Source organism: Vulpes lagopus, chromosome 6 (assembly GCF_018345385.1).
Source record: "Vulpes lagopus strain Blue_001 chromosome 6, ASM1834538v1, whole genome shotgun sequence".
In the NCBI taxonomy this organism is placed as follows: Eukaryota; Metazoa; Chordata; class Mammalia; order Carnivora; family Canidae; genus Vulpes; species Vulpes lagopus.
In genome coordinates, this window is record NC_054829.1 from 87,373,176 (window position 1) to 87,389,067 (window position 15,892).

The window sequence follows — 15,892 nt, forward strand, 5'->3', positions numbered from 1 at the left end:
TTGATCCTATCTTCATTTAAATTTTGATGTTTTCTGGGGACGGCCGGGTGGCTCAGCGGTTGAGCGTCTGCCTTCAGTTCAGGGCGTGATCCCGGGGTCCTAGGATCAAGTCCCAAGTCGGGCTCCCCACAGGGAGCCTGCTTCTCCCTCCGCCTCTGTCTCTGCCTCTCTCTGTGTGTCTCTTTTCAATCAAGAAACAAAATCTTTTAAAAAATTTGTTTTAATATCTTCATCATCATGGAATTTTGGCATTAGTTTTAATATTTAGAAATATTGTGTTACCCTCTCTGTCGTCTGCACTGGGAGCAGCTCTCCTGCTACAGCCCCTCAACCCCCGACAATCTACGCCTGTGCAAAGTTCGTCTCCACCCCCTTCTTGGTCAGGAGCACCTCTCAGCTGACCTGACAGCCGATCACTGTCTGCAGTGGTGCTAAAACCACCGGAGACACTGACAGAGGAGAGCCTCAGCAGCTCGGCAGCCCCACGTCCCCTGACCTCACTTATTCCTAGCTGCAGCCTCTGAGCCAGCGCCATTTCAAGGGACATTGACACAGCAGCCAAGTTCATAGGGGCTGGGGCTGCCACTGTAGGGGTGGCTGGCTCTGGGGCTGGAATTGGGACTGTGTTTGGGAGCCTCATCGTTGGTTATGCCAGGAACCCCTCTCTGAAGCAACAACTCTTCTCCTACGCCATTCTGGGCTTTGCCCTCTAGGAGGCCATGGGGCTCTTTTGCCTGATGGTGGCCTTTTTCATCCTCTTTGCCATGTGAAGGAGTCGTCTCCACCTCCCATAGGTCTTTCTCCCTTGTCTTGTCTGCCCTGTATGTTCCTTTTCCTATACCTCCCCAGGTAGCCTGGGGAAAGTGGTTGGCTCGGGGTTTGACAGAGGGAAGACAAATAAATACTGTATTAATAAGAAAAAAAAAAGAAACATTATGTTAAATGTTATTTGATTACTTGGGCTTTTTGGCATTCTTTCTCTTAAATATCGTGTCCAACGTGTGTGCCTCATTCACTTACCTCTAGTCCCTGCTCTTATGCTCTCTCGGTTTCCCAGAGTCAGTCTAAACCAAGAATCTCTGAACAGTTTCTGTAAAGGCCAGATAAGAAATATTTCAGGCTTTTCAGGCCATATAGTTGCTGTCCCGCTCTGCCATTGGACAGAAAAGCAGCCACAGGTAATAAATGCACAAGTGAGGGGAGCTGTGCTCTCACATGCTGGAGCAGGTTATGGAGAAGACATGACCTCTGACCTAGGACTGGGAGCCAGGCAGCTGGAGGCCCCTCACCACATCCCCACAGTGGGAGCCGGTTTACAAGGATGCAGTCTTGAGAGAGTACTGTGTTGCTCAGACCATTTGAACAGTATATGCGAATGAACCCAGTTCAGTTCTCTAGATAAACTTCTGAGATACTGGTGGACAGGTGCAAAGATCTACTCATCTTGAAGTCTCTTATGGATGTTCCTTTGCTTATGAAACCTGCCACCTACCAATCTGAAGCAGTCTGCTCTTTTCTCCATCTCCCTGCCCTCCACAGACAGGGACAGTTTCAGATTTCCCCCAGGGAACTTCTCAGGTTGAGAACTGACACAGTAAATCTTTACGAATGGATTCAGAAATTTGAAGTGAATGTAATTTTCATATATCACAAAATACTATCCCCCCCCACCCCCAATCATTTGAAATGTAAAAATCATTCTTAGCTCATGGGCCAAACAGCAGGATGGGAGTCCAGGCTGGGAAGGCTTCATCTGAACTGTCGATAACCTAAGTTTCTTTCAGAAGTGCTGTTTTTCTGGACGCCTGAGTGGCTCAGTGGTTGAGCATCTGCCTTCAGCTCAGGGCATGATCCCAGGGTCCTGGGATCGAGCTCCCCACAGGGAGCCTGCTTCTCCCTCTGTGTCTGTGTCTCTCTTTCTGTGTCTCTCATGAATAAATAAAATCTTCTAAAAAAAAAAAAGTGCTGGGCAGCCTCGGTGGTTCAGTGGTTTAGCGCTGCCTTCAGCCCAGGGCATGATCCTGGAGTCCCGGGATCGAGTCCCATGTAGGGCTCCCTGCATGGAGCCTGTTTCTCCCTCAGCCTGTGTCTCTGCCTCTCTCTCTCTCTGTGTCTCTCATGAATGAATAAATAAATAAAATTTTTTTAAAAAAGTGCTGTTTCTCTCTCTTTCTACAGTTGCTCAAGGACCTCCCATTCACCACGCTGAGGGCAAGCTTTCAGGGCCTCTGGGTTTGGCCCATGCATTCCTCCTCCACTCCTCCCCCAGATGCACATTCTGTGCAGAACCAGGCCAGTCTCCTTACTGTCCTCTAAACAAACCAGATTCATTGTTTGCTGCCTGCTTTTGATCCCATTGCTGTTTCTCTCTGGGATCTGCCCTTCCTTCTGTCTTCGGCATCCCTTTTCTGACTCCACCGGCCACTAGTGGCTTCTGAACTCCTACTGCAGTTGACCGTAATATCCCCATTTAGTTCTTCATTCTAACATATCCCTGTTTTCCTCTGGTTTACATGTGTACATGTTATGTTTCAGATGTGATTCGTTATCTTCTGTAAATAATCCTTTGGAGTGCCTCGGGCACGGCTGAGTACCAGAGTAGAAGCCTGATACTCATGACTGGGCTAACTGGATCTAGTATTATGATATCTTCTCCTAAAATCAACCTCCAAAAGTTCAAATGGGACTGATGACATTTTTAAGACATGCTCTCTGAATTTGGGAAGGGGTCTTCATTTTGATTGGATGTACAGATTATCTCTAAGTCTGTGATCCGTGGCATTTTTGTGCCATGTGATTTCTAGCTTGTGATCTCACTGCCTTCTGATGCACTTCCATCATACCCCCTGCTACTCCTGATTCTTGGATTTACTAAATGAAACCCTTCAGTTGAACAGAGACCTCTCTTTGATCATTTTCCATTAAGAGAAAAGGAAAAAGGAACAGCCGTTTATTAGACACCCACTTAAGGGGCAAGCAGTCTGCTAGGATTACAAAAGGTAAGGAATGTTATTCCTCTTTTTCAATAACTCATCTGAGCCTAAGTAGTGGGAATGAAATGAAACATGCAGAGGTAACTGTAAAGGGATTTGAAGAGGTTTAATGTCACCGCTAGGACCAAGGGAGTCAGCTCTCTTCCTGCATTTGCCTCCTCTCTGTGTGCCCCTCCGGCCACCCTCACCACTACCAAACTTCCTAATATTCCTGCTGCGTTGTGAGGTAACATGTAGCTCACAGCGCAGAATCTAAGACATGATGCTGTCCCAGAAAGTGTAACATTTTCTTCCTCCCAATCTTTTCTATTTCCTTTCCCCAACCTCTAACATACTTCTTTAAAACTGAATGGCTATTTTAAATCCACACCTAAAGTGTAATTCATACTATGATTTATCAAATTACATTTAAGGCAGCAAGTTAGAAAGGCAAATATTTAACTGTATGAGCTCTAGGACACATAACCTAGGACCTGGTATTTGCGGTAGATGGCTCTGCAAATTCTTGTTGAGGTAAACTGGCATTTGAGAAATTTCTAAATTTCTCTTTATTTATGTATTTATATGAGATTCTATGTATTTATTTGATAGAGAGAAAGCACACAAGCAGGGGGAGAGGCAGAAGGAGAAACAGACTCCCCACTGAGCAGGGTGCCCAATATGGGGCTCAATCCCAGGACCCCAAGATCACCACCTGGACCGAAGGCAGCTTAACAGACTGAGCCACTCAGGCACCCCTTTATTTAAATACAAAATAGGGACGCCTGGGTGGCTCAGCGATTGAGCATCTGCCTTCAGCTCAGGGCATGATCCCAGGGTCCTGGGATCGAGTCCTGCATTGGGCTCCCTGCATGGAGCCTGCTTCTCCCTCTGCTTCTGTCTCTGCCTCTCTTTCTCCATGTCTTCCATTAATAAATAAATAAAATCTTTAAACAAACAAACAAATAAATACAAAATAACCAGGTCCCATATTTGGCTGAATCCTGATACTCCTGAGTCCTGCATTCTACTTCTTAAAATGATTTCCCATGGCTTCACAGAGTTCACTTTGACAGCCTGGTCTTCCATTCATACCATGGCAAGGCTTGAATATGATTTAGGAAACCATTCTCCATACTCACCTGTGTGTCTTTGTTTCATGCCATTACTTCTGCTTGGAGTCCTTTGCACCCATTTGTCAGGTGAAGTCTCTCACATTCTTTATGGTACTTTGCAGGAGCCACACACCCCCATGAAACTTACCTTGTCCTCTTTGGCCAAAAATGACCCTCCCATCTCTGAGTGCCTATATACTTCTGTTTACTCCCCAACCATGGTACTCTTATAATTGTTAAAGAGCAGAAATTTAACTGAGTGAATTTTAAAGATCTAATTGGCCTTATTAATCCATTTATGAATCGGTCAGCGTCCCATCTAACAAGTAGAGGGGAGTTCTGGAGGGCAAAAAGGAAAGATTTTTAACGGCAGGACAAGGAAATCATAAACAGAAAAAAAGGATTATTTGGAGTGAGGTCACCTTCTATGGGGGACAAAGGGGTCTTGATTTCCACTGAGAGGTTGAAAGCACCCATGTGACAGATTACTTTATTGGTGTTGATTGGAAAATTTCTGACTGACTGGTTAAGACTACATTTCTGGGGGAGGTTGAAAGTGCAATAACTAGGTTGGGTATTAAGCACTGGTTTGGTGACTTGACCTAAGTAATGCCATTTTGGGCATGTGGGTTTTTTTTTTTTTCATTAAAAAAAAATAATATATAGCCTTTACTATAGTTATTAGCGTACATATCTCATCCAATCTATTAGATTTAATCATCTAGAGGCAGAAATTCCATGCAGTTTCTCAACTGGTGTCTTGTAGAAGTGGGATACTCAGTAAATGGGAATTAAATGAATGAATGGAAAATGAATACAAAAACAATACAAGTCACCCCTCACCCTTTTAGAGAAAGGATTTTAAGTTACTTTATAAGCTACTTATACTGAATGCTTAAACAGAGAGTGATTTTTTTTTTTTGGCGAGGAAAGAGTTTTATTTGGATGGAGCCTGAAATTTGGAAGGAAATATTTTAAAGTTCTACTTGGGAGCTGAGAAAATGAGAACAAATGTCAATCTTTCCATTTACTGCAAGTGTTACAATAAGAAAGCAAAGTCACACCATTGTATTGTCAGCTCTCCAACAACAAGAATATTTTAGTTCTCAGCATTACTCCTAAAACAGAAGAAACTGATGAGCAAACAAAATGAGACCCCTACTTCAAACAAGTGGGCCTTAGAAGAAATAATCTCCAGCTTCTGATGTAACAGCCTACTTTTGTTGACATGGATGTGGGGGGATTTTTTTTTTTTTAAATAGTTTCCACACCCAGCATGGAGCCCACCACAGAGCCTGAACTCAGGACCCTGAGATCGAGACCTGAGCTGAGATCAAGAGTCAGATGCTTGTGGTACCTGGGTGGCTCAGTAGTTTAGTGTCTGCCATCACCTCCGGTCATGATCCCAGAATCCCTAAGATTGACCTCCATGTCAGTCTCCCAACTTGGTGGGGAGTCTACCTCTTTCTCTCCCTCTGCCTCTACCCTCCCCCTCAAATAAATAGATAAAATCTTTTTAAAAAGGTGTTAGCTGCTTAAGGGACTGAGCCACCCAAGCACCTCTGTGATAAAGATTTAAGTGAATTATGCTTTGATCACAAGGTGGGTGGCAGTGATTGTTATGTATAAATTGCTTCAGATGTTATTTAGATCCTATTTCTCTCTTCCATTGGGTTGGGGGCAGCTTTCCTTGGGTTTTTCTGGAAGCAGTTTTCTGATTGAGGGTGTGAAAGTGTTTTGTGATATACTTCCAAGAAAAACTCTATGGGTATAAGAGGAACTGGGAAGAAAAGGAGGTAAAGAAGGAGACATTGAACGAAGCCCTGTGGTGGGGAATTTTTCCATAAAGAGTCTCGTAGACAATACAGGTCAAGGCTGTCTAATAGAAATGTAAGCCAAGCCACATACATAATGGTATTTTGTTGAGGTTTAATTGACATATAGCATTATATTAGTTTCAGGTGTACAACATAATGATTTGATATCTGTATATATTGTGAAATGATCACCACAATATGTTTAATTACCATCTGTCACCATACATAGTTGCAAAATGTGTTTTGTTTTTTGTTTTTGGTATTTCACATCTATTCTTTTTTTAAAGTAGAAATATAATTGGCACACATATAACATTAGTTTCAGGTATATAACTTAGTGATTCCACTACATATATGTCCTTTTATTTACATTTATTTATTATTTATTTTTAAGCAGGTTCCATGCTGAGAGGCAGCTATAACTCCCAACGTGGGGCTTGAACTCATAAACCGGAGCGCAAGAGTTGCATGCCTCACAGACTGAGCCAGCCAGGCCACCCTGCAAATGTTAACCATGTAATTCGAATGCAAAACCATTGAAATTACACAGTTCATATCTTACAGCTTTTGTGCGCATGTGTATTTCATCTTTATCAGGACTGCCGAAATACTGTACAAAACTAGCTCAACCATTTTATTCCACTTCTCACGATACCTGTATGTGCTATCACACTCTAATTTTGGCCTAATGATAAGGAAGTGCCGAAAATAAAATAAATTATGGCTTGCCCTGTCTTTCCTATTCTATGCCATTATTTTCAGCATAAGTAATAGGCTATTACTGAGAAGTAACAGGAGTAAGAAAGGATGTGATAGGGTTTCTTGTTTGTGTTTCTTAGAACACAGTTGCCCTCTTTCTGTGTTGGAAGCCGAATTCTGGGTGGAACAGAAAGTGTGGCCTCTTGGAGTTGTCAGTGTCCTTGCTTACACACTTGTAGATGCAACCTGCTTACCGTATACTAGCTTTGAGTCTTATCAAACTCCCACACATTGTGAACCCTGTGGAATTCTGTGTTCATGTGCATCTCAAACTCTATGTGCACAGAGAGTGGCAAGAAAGAGCAGACCTATTGCATGCATCTCCTCTGCTCGCATGCACTCTAGTGTCCCACCAGATTTCACTTACAAAACACAAATTCAAACATAAAGTTTTTCAGAATTTCAAGAGAATGCAGCAAATCATTAGACTAAGCTCAAGGCCTTCTGAGAGGCAGAGCCCCGAGTGACAGACATCACTGGCCACACACCCGCCACATACATTTGCACCAAACACCTCAAATTCCTTGCTAGTTGTGGAGAGACTGTTGCTACCTATTATCTTCTCTCCTTCTTCCTTGGTTAACAGAACCTCAATTTAATTTGGGGTTAAAAGGGGTTCAGTGGAAAACTATTTGCCAGCAGCTTGTGGTGCTACCAGAGCCTGTGAAGTGCTTTTGGTCAGTCAGATGCAATGCTGAAGTGTTGTATGGGATTTGGGGAAGCAACCCATTCCTCCTTCCAAGCTGCTTAGAATACAAGCTGTGACAGCTAGCATGCCAGCAGTCATCTTGGAACATGAGGTGGAAATTAGGTTCTCTAATGAAGCAGATAGAAGGTGCCGGAGTTCCTGAAAAATCATGGAACTGCCACAAGAGTCCTTGTCTGCTTACCTCAGGGCCTTTGTGTGAGAGAAATAAATCTGTATTTAGACCATTACTCTGTAGTTAAACTATTATTAAAAATAAATAAATAAACTATTATTATTATTAGGCAACTTTATTATATGCAGATGAAACTCATCCCAATTTACAGGTAAAGTTGCACTAATTCTCATAGGTTAACAAATTAAGTTAAACTGTGTTTCAAATACAGATCTTGGGCAGCCCTCAATTTGTTATTGGGTAACATGTTTTGAAGCCCCTGGCTTGAATGGCAACCATTTCCAGGATTAGAGGCACTTTTCCTCTTTCTTCCCAGTTCAGGGCTATGTTCTGGTGCTCTGAGATTGCTACAGTGCTACCATGCAATGTGTTAGAATGACAATTATAGTGATAATAGGATAATATAGGAGTATAAATTTTTTCTAAGTAACTTAAATACCAATATCTTGCAATGAGTATGGGAAAGAAAATCATTAAAATCCTTGTGAATGGGCAGCCCAGGTGGCTCAGTGGTTTAGCACCGCCTTCAGCCCCGGGGTGTGATCCTGGAGACCCAGGATCGAGTCCCATGTTGGGCTCCCTGCATGGAGCCTGGTTCTCCCTCTGCCTGTGTCTCTGCCTCTCTCTCTGTGTGTGTCTCTCATGAATCAATAAATAAAATCTTTAAAAAATAAAATAAAATCCTTGTGAATAATTGTAAGACGAGCTATACAGGAGATGTTACCATAAGTCAGCTAACCATGAAAAACGGTTGCTACCATTAAAGAAAAATTAAAGGAAAGAGATCAAGTTGACTAATACTGCCATCTAGAGCTACTAAATATCAAAACTACCATTTCTTATCTATAAGGAAACTGAAACTCAGGATTTGGGTAGGTCAGGATTTTTTGTTTTGGGGTTTTGTTTTCAAGTTGTTATTTAAATTCCAGTTAGTTAACATAATGTAGTATTAGCTTCAGGTATATTATATAGTGATTCAACAGTTCCATACAACAGCCGGTGGTCATCACAACATATGCATTCCTTAATCTCCATCACCTAATTTCACTCCTCTCCCTCACCCTCTCCCCTGTGGTGACATCAGTTTGTTCTCTAGAGTTAAGAGTCTGTTTCTTGGTTTGCTTCTGTCTCTTTTCCCTTTGCTTGTTTGTTTTGTTTCTTAATTTCCACATAAGTGGAATCATATGCTCTTTGTCTTTCTCTGACTTATTTCACTTAGCATAGTACTCTCTAGCTCCATCCATGTTGCACAAATGGCAAGACTTCATTCTTTTTATGGCTGAGTAATATTCCATTGTGTGTGTATGCACATCTTCCTTATCCATTTGTCAGTCAATGGACACTTGGACTGCATCCATATTTTGCCTATTGTTGATAATGCTGCTATAAACATCAAGGTGCATGTATCCCTTTGAATTAGTATTCTTTGGGTAAATACCTGGTAGTACAATTGCTGGATAATAGGGTAGTTCTATTTTTAACTTTTTGAGGAGCCTCCATACTATTTTCCACAGTGGCTGCACCAGTTTGCATTCCCACCAACAGTACAAGAGGGTTCCCCCTTCTCCGCACCCTCACCAATACATGTTGCTTCTTATCTTGTTCGTTTTAACCATTCTGACAGGTAGGTCAGTTTTTTTCTCCCACTGACTTTTACAGGCTCTCCTAATTGGTCCATTTGTGAAGAACCACTTGACATTGCCAGGGAGGTACCTGTCAGTAACTGTGATGACAGTTGGAATGTGATCACAAACTGAGCTAATCTATGGAGTGTGTTCCACTTTCCATTTGTCCAGTCTAAAAGCTGTCCTAGCTAAGGAGCACAGAGGATGGACATTGGACTCAGAAGCATGGAGGTTAAAGCAGAAGTGAGTCTAGGAAGAGGATGGTAGAGGAAAGCAATAGAATTGCAGCATCCCTACCTCTTCTCAGAAGTCCTTCCTGCTTGTCCTCAAGAATTGACTTCAGGTCTATTTTCACCCCTCCTGACTGGTTTATTGTCTTTCCTCAGCCTATTTGCTCTGTGATGACCTCCTGAAGGTTCATACTCTCTCTCATTCTCTTTGTAACATCTTTCTCTCTACCCTTTGAGTCAGCGTTGTTTGGTAGAAAGGTGCTGTGATTTGAATCTGAGCTCTTCATTTATCCTACTATTTTCAGAGAGCCACCACGGAGATTTTCGGAGGCTTGAATCATTCTTATCTATATAGCGGGACATATGTGGACATTACAGGTGGCTGCAAAACTTACATGGGGAAATCTGTTGTAAGAGAAACTGGCATGTGGTAGGTCATTAGGAAATGTTATTTTTTCCCCTTTCTCATTTTCTTGTCTTCCAGAAATCACTGCTTGGGAAAAATTAGTAAAAAGGAAAATTAGGGAGTGCCTGGGTGGCTCAATCAGCTCAGGTCATGATCTGAGTCCTGGGATGGAGTCCCTCATTGGGCTCTCTGCTCAGTGGGGAGTCTGCTTCTTTCTCTCTCCCTCTGCCCCTCCCCCTACTCATGCTTGCACTCTCTCTCAAATAAAGAAATAAAATCTTTTTAAAAAATAGGCTATTGGTATGAGATATTAGGTATGAATAATGTTGAAAGATTGACTTTTTCAAGATTTATTTATTTATTTATTTATTTATTTATTTATTTATTTTAAAGATCTTATTTATCTGTTCATGAGCATCATAGAGAGAGAGGCAGAGAGAGAAGCAGACACCCTGCAAGGAGCCCAATGCAGGACTCAATCCCAGGACCCTGGGATCACGCTAAGCCAAAGGCAGAAGCTCAACTACTGAGCCACCCAGGCACTCTCAAAGATTGATTTTAAAGGTATGATGACAGTGGATTCTTACTGTTTTTCTGCTTTTTTACTTGACTGTTCTCTGAGAAAGGGAAGCTCATGAGACACAATTGCATGGTGGAAGGAAAAACCATGGGCTATTCTACTCACCTATCTGTAATTTGAAACAAATCAAACTCTCTGAGCCTAAGGTCTTTGTGAAATATGAACAGTATTCTCTCTCATGCCTATTCATTCCATGCTTAAGAGGACACATGAGGGGATCCCTGGGTGGCGCAGCGGTTTGGCGCCTGCCTTTGGCCCGGGGCGCGATCCTGGAGACCCGGGATCGAATCCCACGTCGGGCTCCCGGTGCATGGAGCCTGCTTCTCCCTCTGCCTGTGTCTCTGCCTCTCTCTATCTCTCTGTGACTATCATAAATAAATAAAAAAAATTAAAAAAAAAAAAAATTAAAAAAAAAAAATTTAAAAAAAAAAAAAAAAAAAAAAAAAGAGGACACATGAGGTAAAATAGTTGGAAGGACTTTGTAAAGTATAAAGTAAATACTAATATGAGTGATAATATCTTTTGTGGGGTGCCTGGGTGGTAGAGTTGGTTAAGTGCCCACCTCTTGGTTTCAGCTTAGGTCATGATCCCAGGATCTTGGGATCAAGCCCCCAGACTTCCAAGTGGGGAGTCTGCTTAGGACTCTCTCCCTCTGTCCCTCCCCCATCCCGCCTCCACCTCAGCCCCACATGCTTGCATACTCTCTCAAATAAATAAATCTTTTTTTTTTTTTTTTTTTTTTTTTCTTTTTTTTTTTTTTTAATAAATAAATCTTTAAAAAAATTAACTTCTCTCTCTCTAAAAAAAAGAAATACTTAAAATGAGGACTCAGGGCCTTTTTTTTTTTTTTTTTTTGGCTTTATTTATTTGTGAGAGACAGAGAGAGAGGCAGAGACACAGGCAGAGAGAGAAGCCAGCTCCATGCAGGGAGCCTGATGCGGGACTCAATCCCCACAACCAGGATCACACCCTGAGCTGAAGGCAGACTCCCAAGCACTGAGCCACCCAGGCCTCCCGAGGGCTCAGTGTCTTATGCTGATGATACCAAACTCTTATAATTTGTGCCTGAGGAAAATGATAAATACTTATGAAATTACTATTCAGAAAAAGGTTAGATATAGTGCATACTGAAATGGAACCAAAAGTCTGAATATTCATTTCTCACTACTCATGAACCCTTCTGTCCAATACATATTTATTAGCATCTACCACGTGCCAGGCACTCTTGAGCTAGAAAAACACTTACCATTATCATTAGAGAACTTAAAATGTAGTAGTCAGGAGAGTGGAACAGCAAGCATATAAGTAGATGCTGCAATAGGGCAGCCTGGGTGGCCCAGCAGTTTGGCGCCACCACCTTCGGCCGGGGTGTGATCCTGGAGACCTGGGATCGAGTCCCACATCAGGCTCCCTGCATGGAGTCTGCTTCTCTCTCTCTCTCTCTCTGTCTGCCATGAATAAATAAATAAAAGCTTTTAAAAAATCTTAAAAAAAAAGTAGATGCTGTAATAATACAAAGAAAATAGTAATGCCAATGATAGTTAACATTGACTTAGTCACCAATGAGCTCAATTTTGCCAAAGCTAAAGATCAACACTCAATCCATCTTGTTCAAAAGGCAACGGGCAGAGGTGATCATTCCCTTGTTCTTCACTAGCAGAGGTGATCATTCCCTTGTTCTTCACTAGCTTAGTGCACACCCCACGTTCCTGGTTTTCTCCTAGGATCAGTCCCCTGCTACATGCTAGCCACATGCACCTCCCACTGAGTGATCTCATTCTTTTTTTTTTTAAGATTTTATTTATTTATTCATAGAGACACACACACAGAGAGAGAGGCAGAGATACAGGCAGAGGGAGAAGCAGGCTCCATGCAGAGAGCCTGACGTGGGACTGGATCCAGGGTCTCCAGGATCACGCCCTGGGCTGCAGGTGGCGCTAAACCGCTGCGCCACCGGGGCTGCCCTGAGTGATCTCATTCAACCATCTGATGACTGACTTCTCACTTCTACACTGAGGACTCCCAATTTTACGATTCCACCTTGACTTTTCTGCACAACTCCAAAATGGTTGATCTTACCACCCTTTCTATAAGAAACATCTTTCAGTTATTACCAGACTGGATTCCTGATCTATCAGCCCCAAAACGAAGCCTTCCACAGGGTTCTACATCCCAGGAAAGAGAACAACTGTTCACCCATTTGCTCAGGCCAGCCTTGGAATAATCCTAATCCTTTTCTTTCTTTCTTTCCCCCTATTTCCATTTTTTAAAAGACTTTATTTATTTATTCATGAGACACACACACACACACACACACACACAGAGGCAGAGACACAGGCAGAGGGAGAAGCAGGCTCCATGCAGGGAGCCCCCTGTGGGACTGGATCCCAGGACTCTGGGATCACGCCGTGAGTCGAAGGCAGACGCTCAACCACTGAGCCACTCAGATGTCCCAGTAGTTACCTCTTTATAAACAGGAGAATGTCAGCACCCTGAGGATTTTGCAACTCCAGCGCCAAAAACAGCCTAGAAAAGGGTGGATGCTCAGATGCTTTTATTTTTTTTTTTAAGATTTTATTTATTTATTCATGACAGAGAGAGAGGCAGAGACACAGGCAGAGGGAGAAGCAGGCTCCACGCAGGGAGCCCGACGTGGGACTCGATCCCCACAGTCAGGATCACACCCCGGGCTGAAGGCAGCGCTAAACCGCTGAGCCACCCGGACGCCCTCAGATGCTTTTATTAAGCCCCCTAAGCATTATTCTAGCGTTATGCATTATCTGTTAAATTGCCCTGACGTTAGATTTGCTGCGTGGCTGTCCACATTTCATTGACGCGGTAGCTGCAGCACAGCTTCGTTAGGTAACCTGCCCAAAGCCACACAGCTCGCCCGTAAGCTGCTTAGCCAGTAAGGAAGTAAATCCCGGGACTCCGCTCCCGAGCAGTGGGCGCTCACGTCCGAGCCCGAAGGCCATTGGCCGGAGCCAGGATGACTAAGGGTGCAGGGCGGCGCTGCGGCGGGGCGCGGGGCGCGGGCTTCCACCGAGCTGCCGGAGCGGGCCGGGCCACTAGCTTTGCGGCTGCCGCCAGCCAGCACGCAGGGTCGCTAGCCCGAGGGCGCGTTCGGCGGCCGGGACGCGAGCGGGATGTACCTCTCGTGGGGCCCCAGCCCCCGCGGGCCCGTGAGCCGGAGGCGGGTCGGCCAGGAGGGCGTGGAGCTGCGACAGGCGGCCTCCGGGGAGCGGCACTCGCTGCTGCTGCTGAGCAACGGCCACGTGCTCTCGTGCGGGGACAACAGCCGCGGCCAGCTGGGGCACAGGGGCGCGCCGCGCTCCACGCAGCTCAGTGAGTGCGGGACAAGGCTGCGGGCGGGCGGGCGGGGCTGGGCCCCGCAGACGCGGCCAGAGGCTCTGAGCTGCCGGCGCGCGACTTCGTCAGTTTCGGTTTCCGCGAGCGCAGTTTGTTTCGGTTTCCAGCGCGTCCTAAAAGCGAAACTGAGAGGGAAACTTCCCGGGACCGCGCTCCTTTGAAGAGACACGTGCCCCTCCCACTAGCCTTCCCAGACCAATCCTAGCCCGCGCGAGTCTAGCTGCCGCCGGGCTACCTGCCCAGGTGGCCTAGGGGCTGGACAGCTCTAACTCGCTCAGAAGTAGCCCGGGGCAACTTTTTTCTTAAAATTAAAAAAAAGTCTGGGATCCCTGGGTGGCGCAGCGGTTTGGCGCCTGTCTTTGGCCCGGGGCGCGATCCTGGAGACCGGGGATCGAATCCCACGTCGGGCTCCCGGTGCATGGAGCCTGCTTCTCCCTCTGCCTGTGTCTCTGCCTCTCTCTCTCTCTCTGTGACTATCATAAAAAAAAAAAAAAAAAAAAAAAATTAAAAAAAAGTCTAATAGCATTTTTACCTTTACTGATTATGATAGAAACCCAGGAAAAGAAATTGCCTATAATTCCAACACCCAAAGACAACTACTAATATTTTGATGTATTTCTTTCTTGCTTTATTTCTATTATATATTTACTTTTATAAAAGCATGTCATTAGGGCAGTCCAGGGGGGCTCAGCGGTTTAGCACCTGCCTTCAGCCCGGGGCGTGATCCTGGAGACCTGGGATCGAGTCCCACGTCGGGCTCCCTGCATGGAGCCTGCTTCTCCCTCTGCCTGTGTCTCTGCCTCTGTGTGTGTGTGTGTGTGTGTGTGTGTGTGTGTGTGTGTGTCTCTCACTAATAAATAAATAAATTTTTACCAAAAAAAGCATGTCATTATATAGTTTTATATATGTAGTATTTTTTAAAAGATTTTACTTATTGATTCATGAGAGACACAAAGAGAGGCAGAGACATAGGGAGAGGGAGAAGCAGGCCCTGACAGGCAGCCTGATGTGGGACTTGATCCCCCGGCCCTGGGATCAGGACCTGAGCCGAAGGCGGACGCGAAACCACAGAACCACCCAGGTGTCCCGAAACTCATCCTTTTAAACAGCAACCATTGGGGCGCCTGGTTCAGTGGTTGAGCATCGCCATTTGGCTCAGGGCCTGGTCCTGGAGACTGAGGATGGAGTCCCACGTCGGGCTCCCTGCGTGAAGCCTGCTTCTCCCTCTGCCTGTGTCTCTGCCCCTCTCTCTCTGTGTCTCTCACGAGAAAAATAAACTCTTTAACAATAAATAAATAAATAAACAAACAGCAACCATATTTCCACACAGACCGTGAAACACGCATGGAGCCTATCTCCCTCACAACTTTAGTGTGGATGTCAGGCCTTAACTTTCTTTCTTTTTTAAAGATTTTACTTACCTATTCATGGGAGACACGGAGAGAGAGGCAGAGACAGAGCAGGGAGCCCGATGCCACCGGGGCTGCCCAAACTTTAGTGTGCGTTGGAAAGATGAGAAATCTGAGTGACCTTTCTTTTTGAAGAAAATAAACTTGTCTTAAACTTGTTAAATTAATAATCTTCTGAGGTATTTTGTTCTGTTTTTGTTCCTGAAGAACGAATTCGGGCCTTGGAAACTCTACACGTTGATCTCGTGAGCTGTGGAAAGGAACACTCTCTTGCTGTCTGTCACAAAGGAAGGGTGTTTGCATGGGGGGCTGGTTCTGAAGGGCAGCTGGGAACCGAAGAATTTAAGGAAACAAATCTTATACCTATGTAAGTATTTCCATTCATTCATTCATTCATCCAATAGTTTTGAGTTTTCTTTTTTTTTCCAACCCCTGCCAGTTTTGAGTTTTCATGTGCTAGGCACTATGCAAGATATCAGGGTACAAAGATGGTTATGACAAACACAGTCCCTAGCCTCTCCCTAGTGTACCGAGAGAATGAGGCAGGAAAAAAACTTGTAACACCAATGATTACTTAATTAGAGTCCTATGAAGGAGAAGGACAGGGTGAAATGAGAACATGTGACTCTTTGATCTAATTCTTATGTATTGGAAATAACTGTGGGGACCTACTCAGTAAATAAATATAAAATAGATATAAAATAAACATAAAAATAAAATAAATGTTAT

At 44.2% G+C, this 15,892-nt stretch overlaps 1 protein-coding gene and 1 pseudogene across 4 annotated transcripts in view; both read left to right on the forward strand.

Moving 5' to 3' along the window:
• Positions 1–1,892, forward strand: part of LOC121492673 — a 56,675-nt pseudogene extending 54,783 nt beyond the window's left edge.
• Positions 1–15,892, forward strand: part of HERC6 (HECT and RLD domain containing E3 ubiquitin protein ligase family member 6) — a 126,311-nt gene that overhangs the window by 55,930 nt on the left and 54,489 nt on the right. For 2 of the 4 annotated variants that reach the window (XM_041757889.1, XM_041757890.1), the window contains exon 4: positions 15,371–15,530. In XM_041757889.1, the coding sequence (XP_041613823.1) occupies positions 15,529–15,530 (2 nt within the window). In that variant the 5' untranslated portion in view covers positions 15,371–15,528. Of the gene's footprint in view, positions 1–13,126; positions 13,731–15,370; positions 15,531–15,892 lie in introns of those variants that run through there. The other 2 variants (XM_041757888.1, XM_041757887.1) reach the window with 2 other exon arrangements.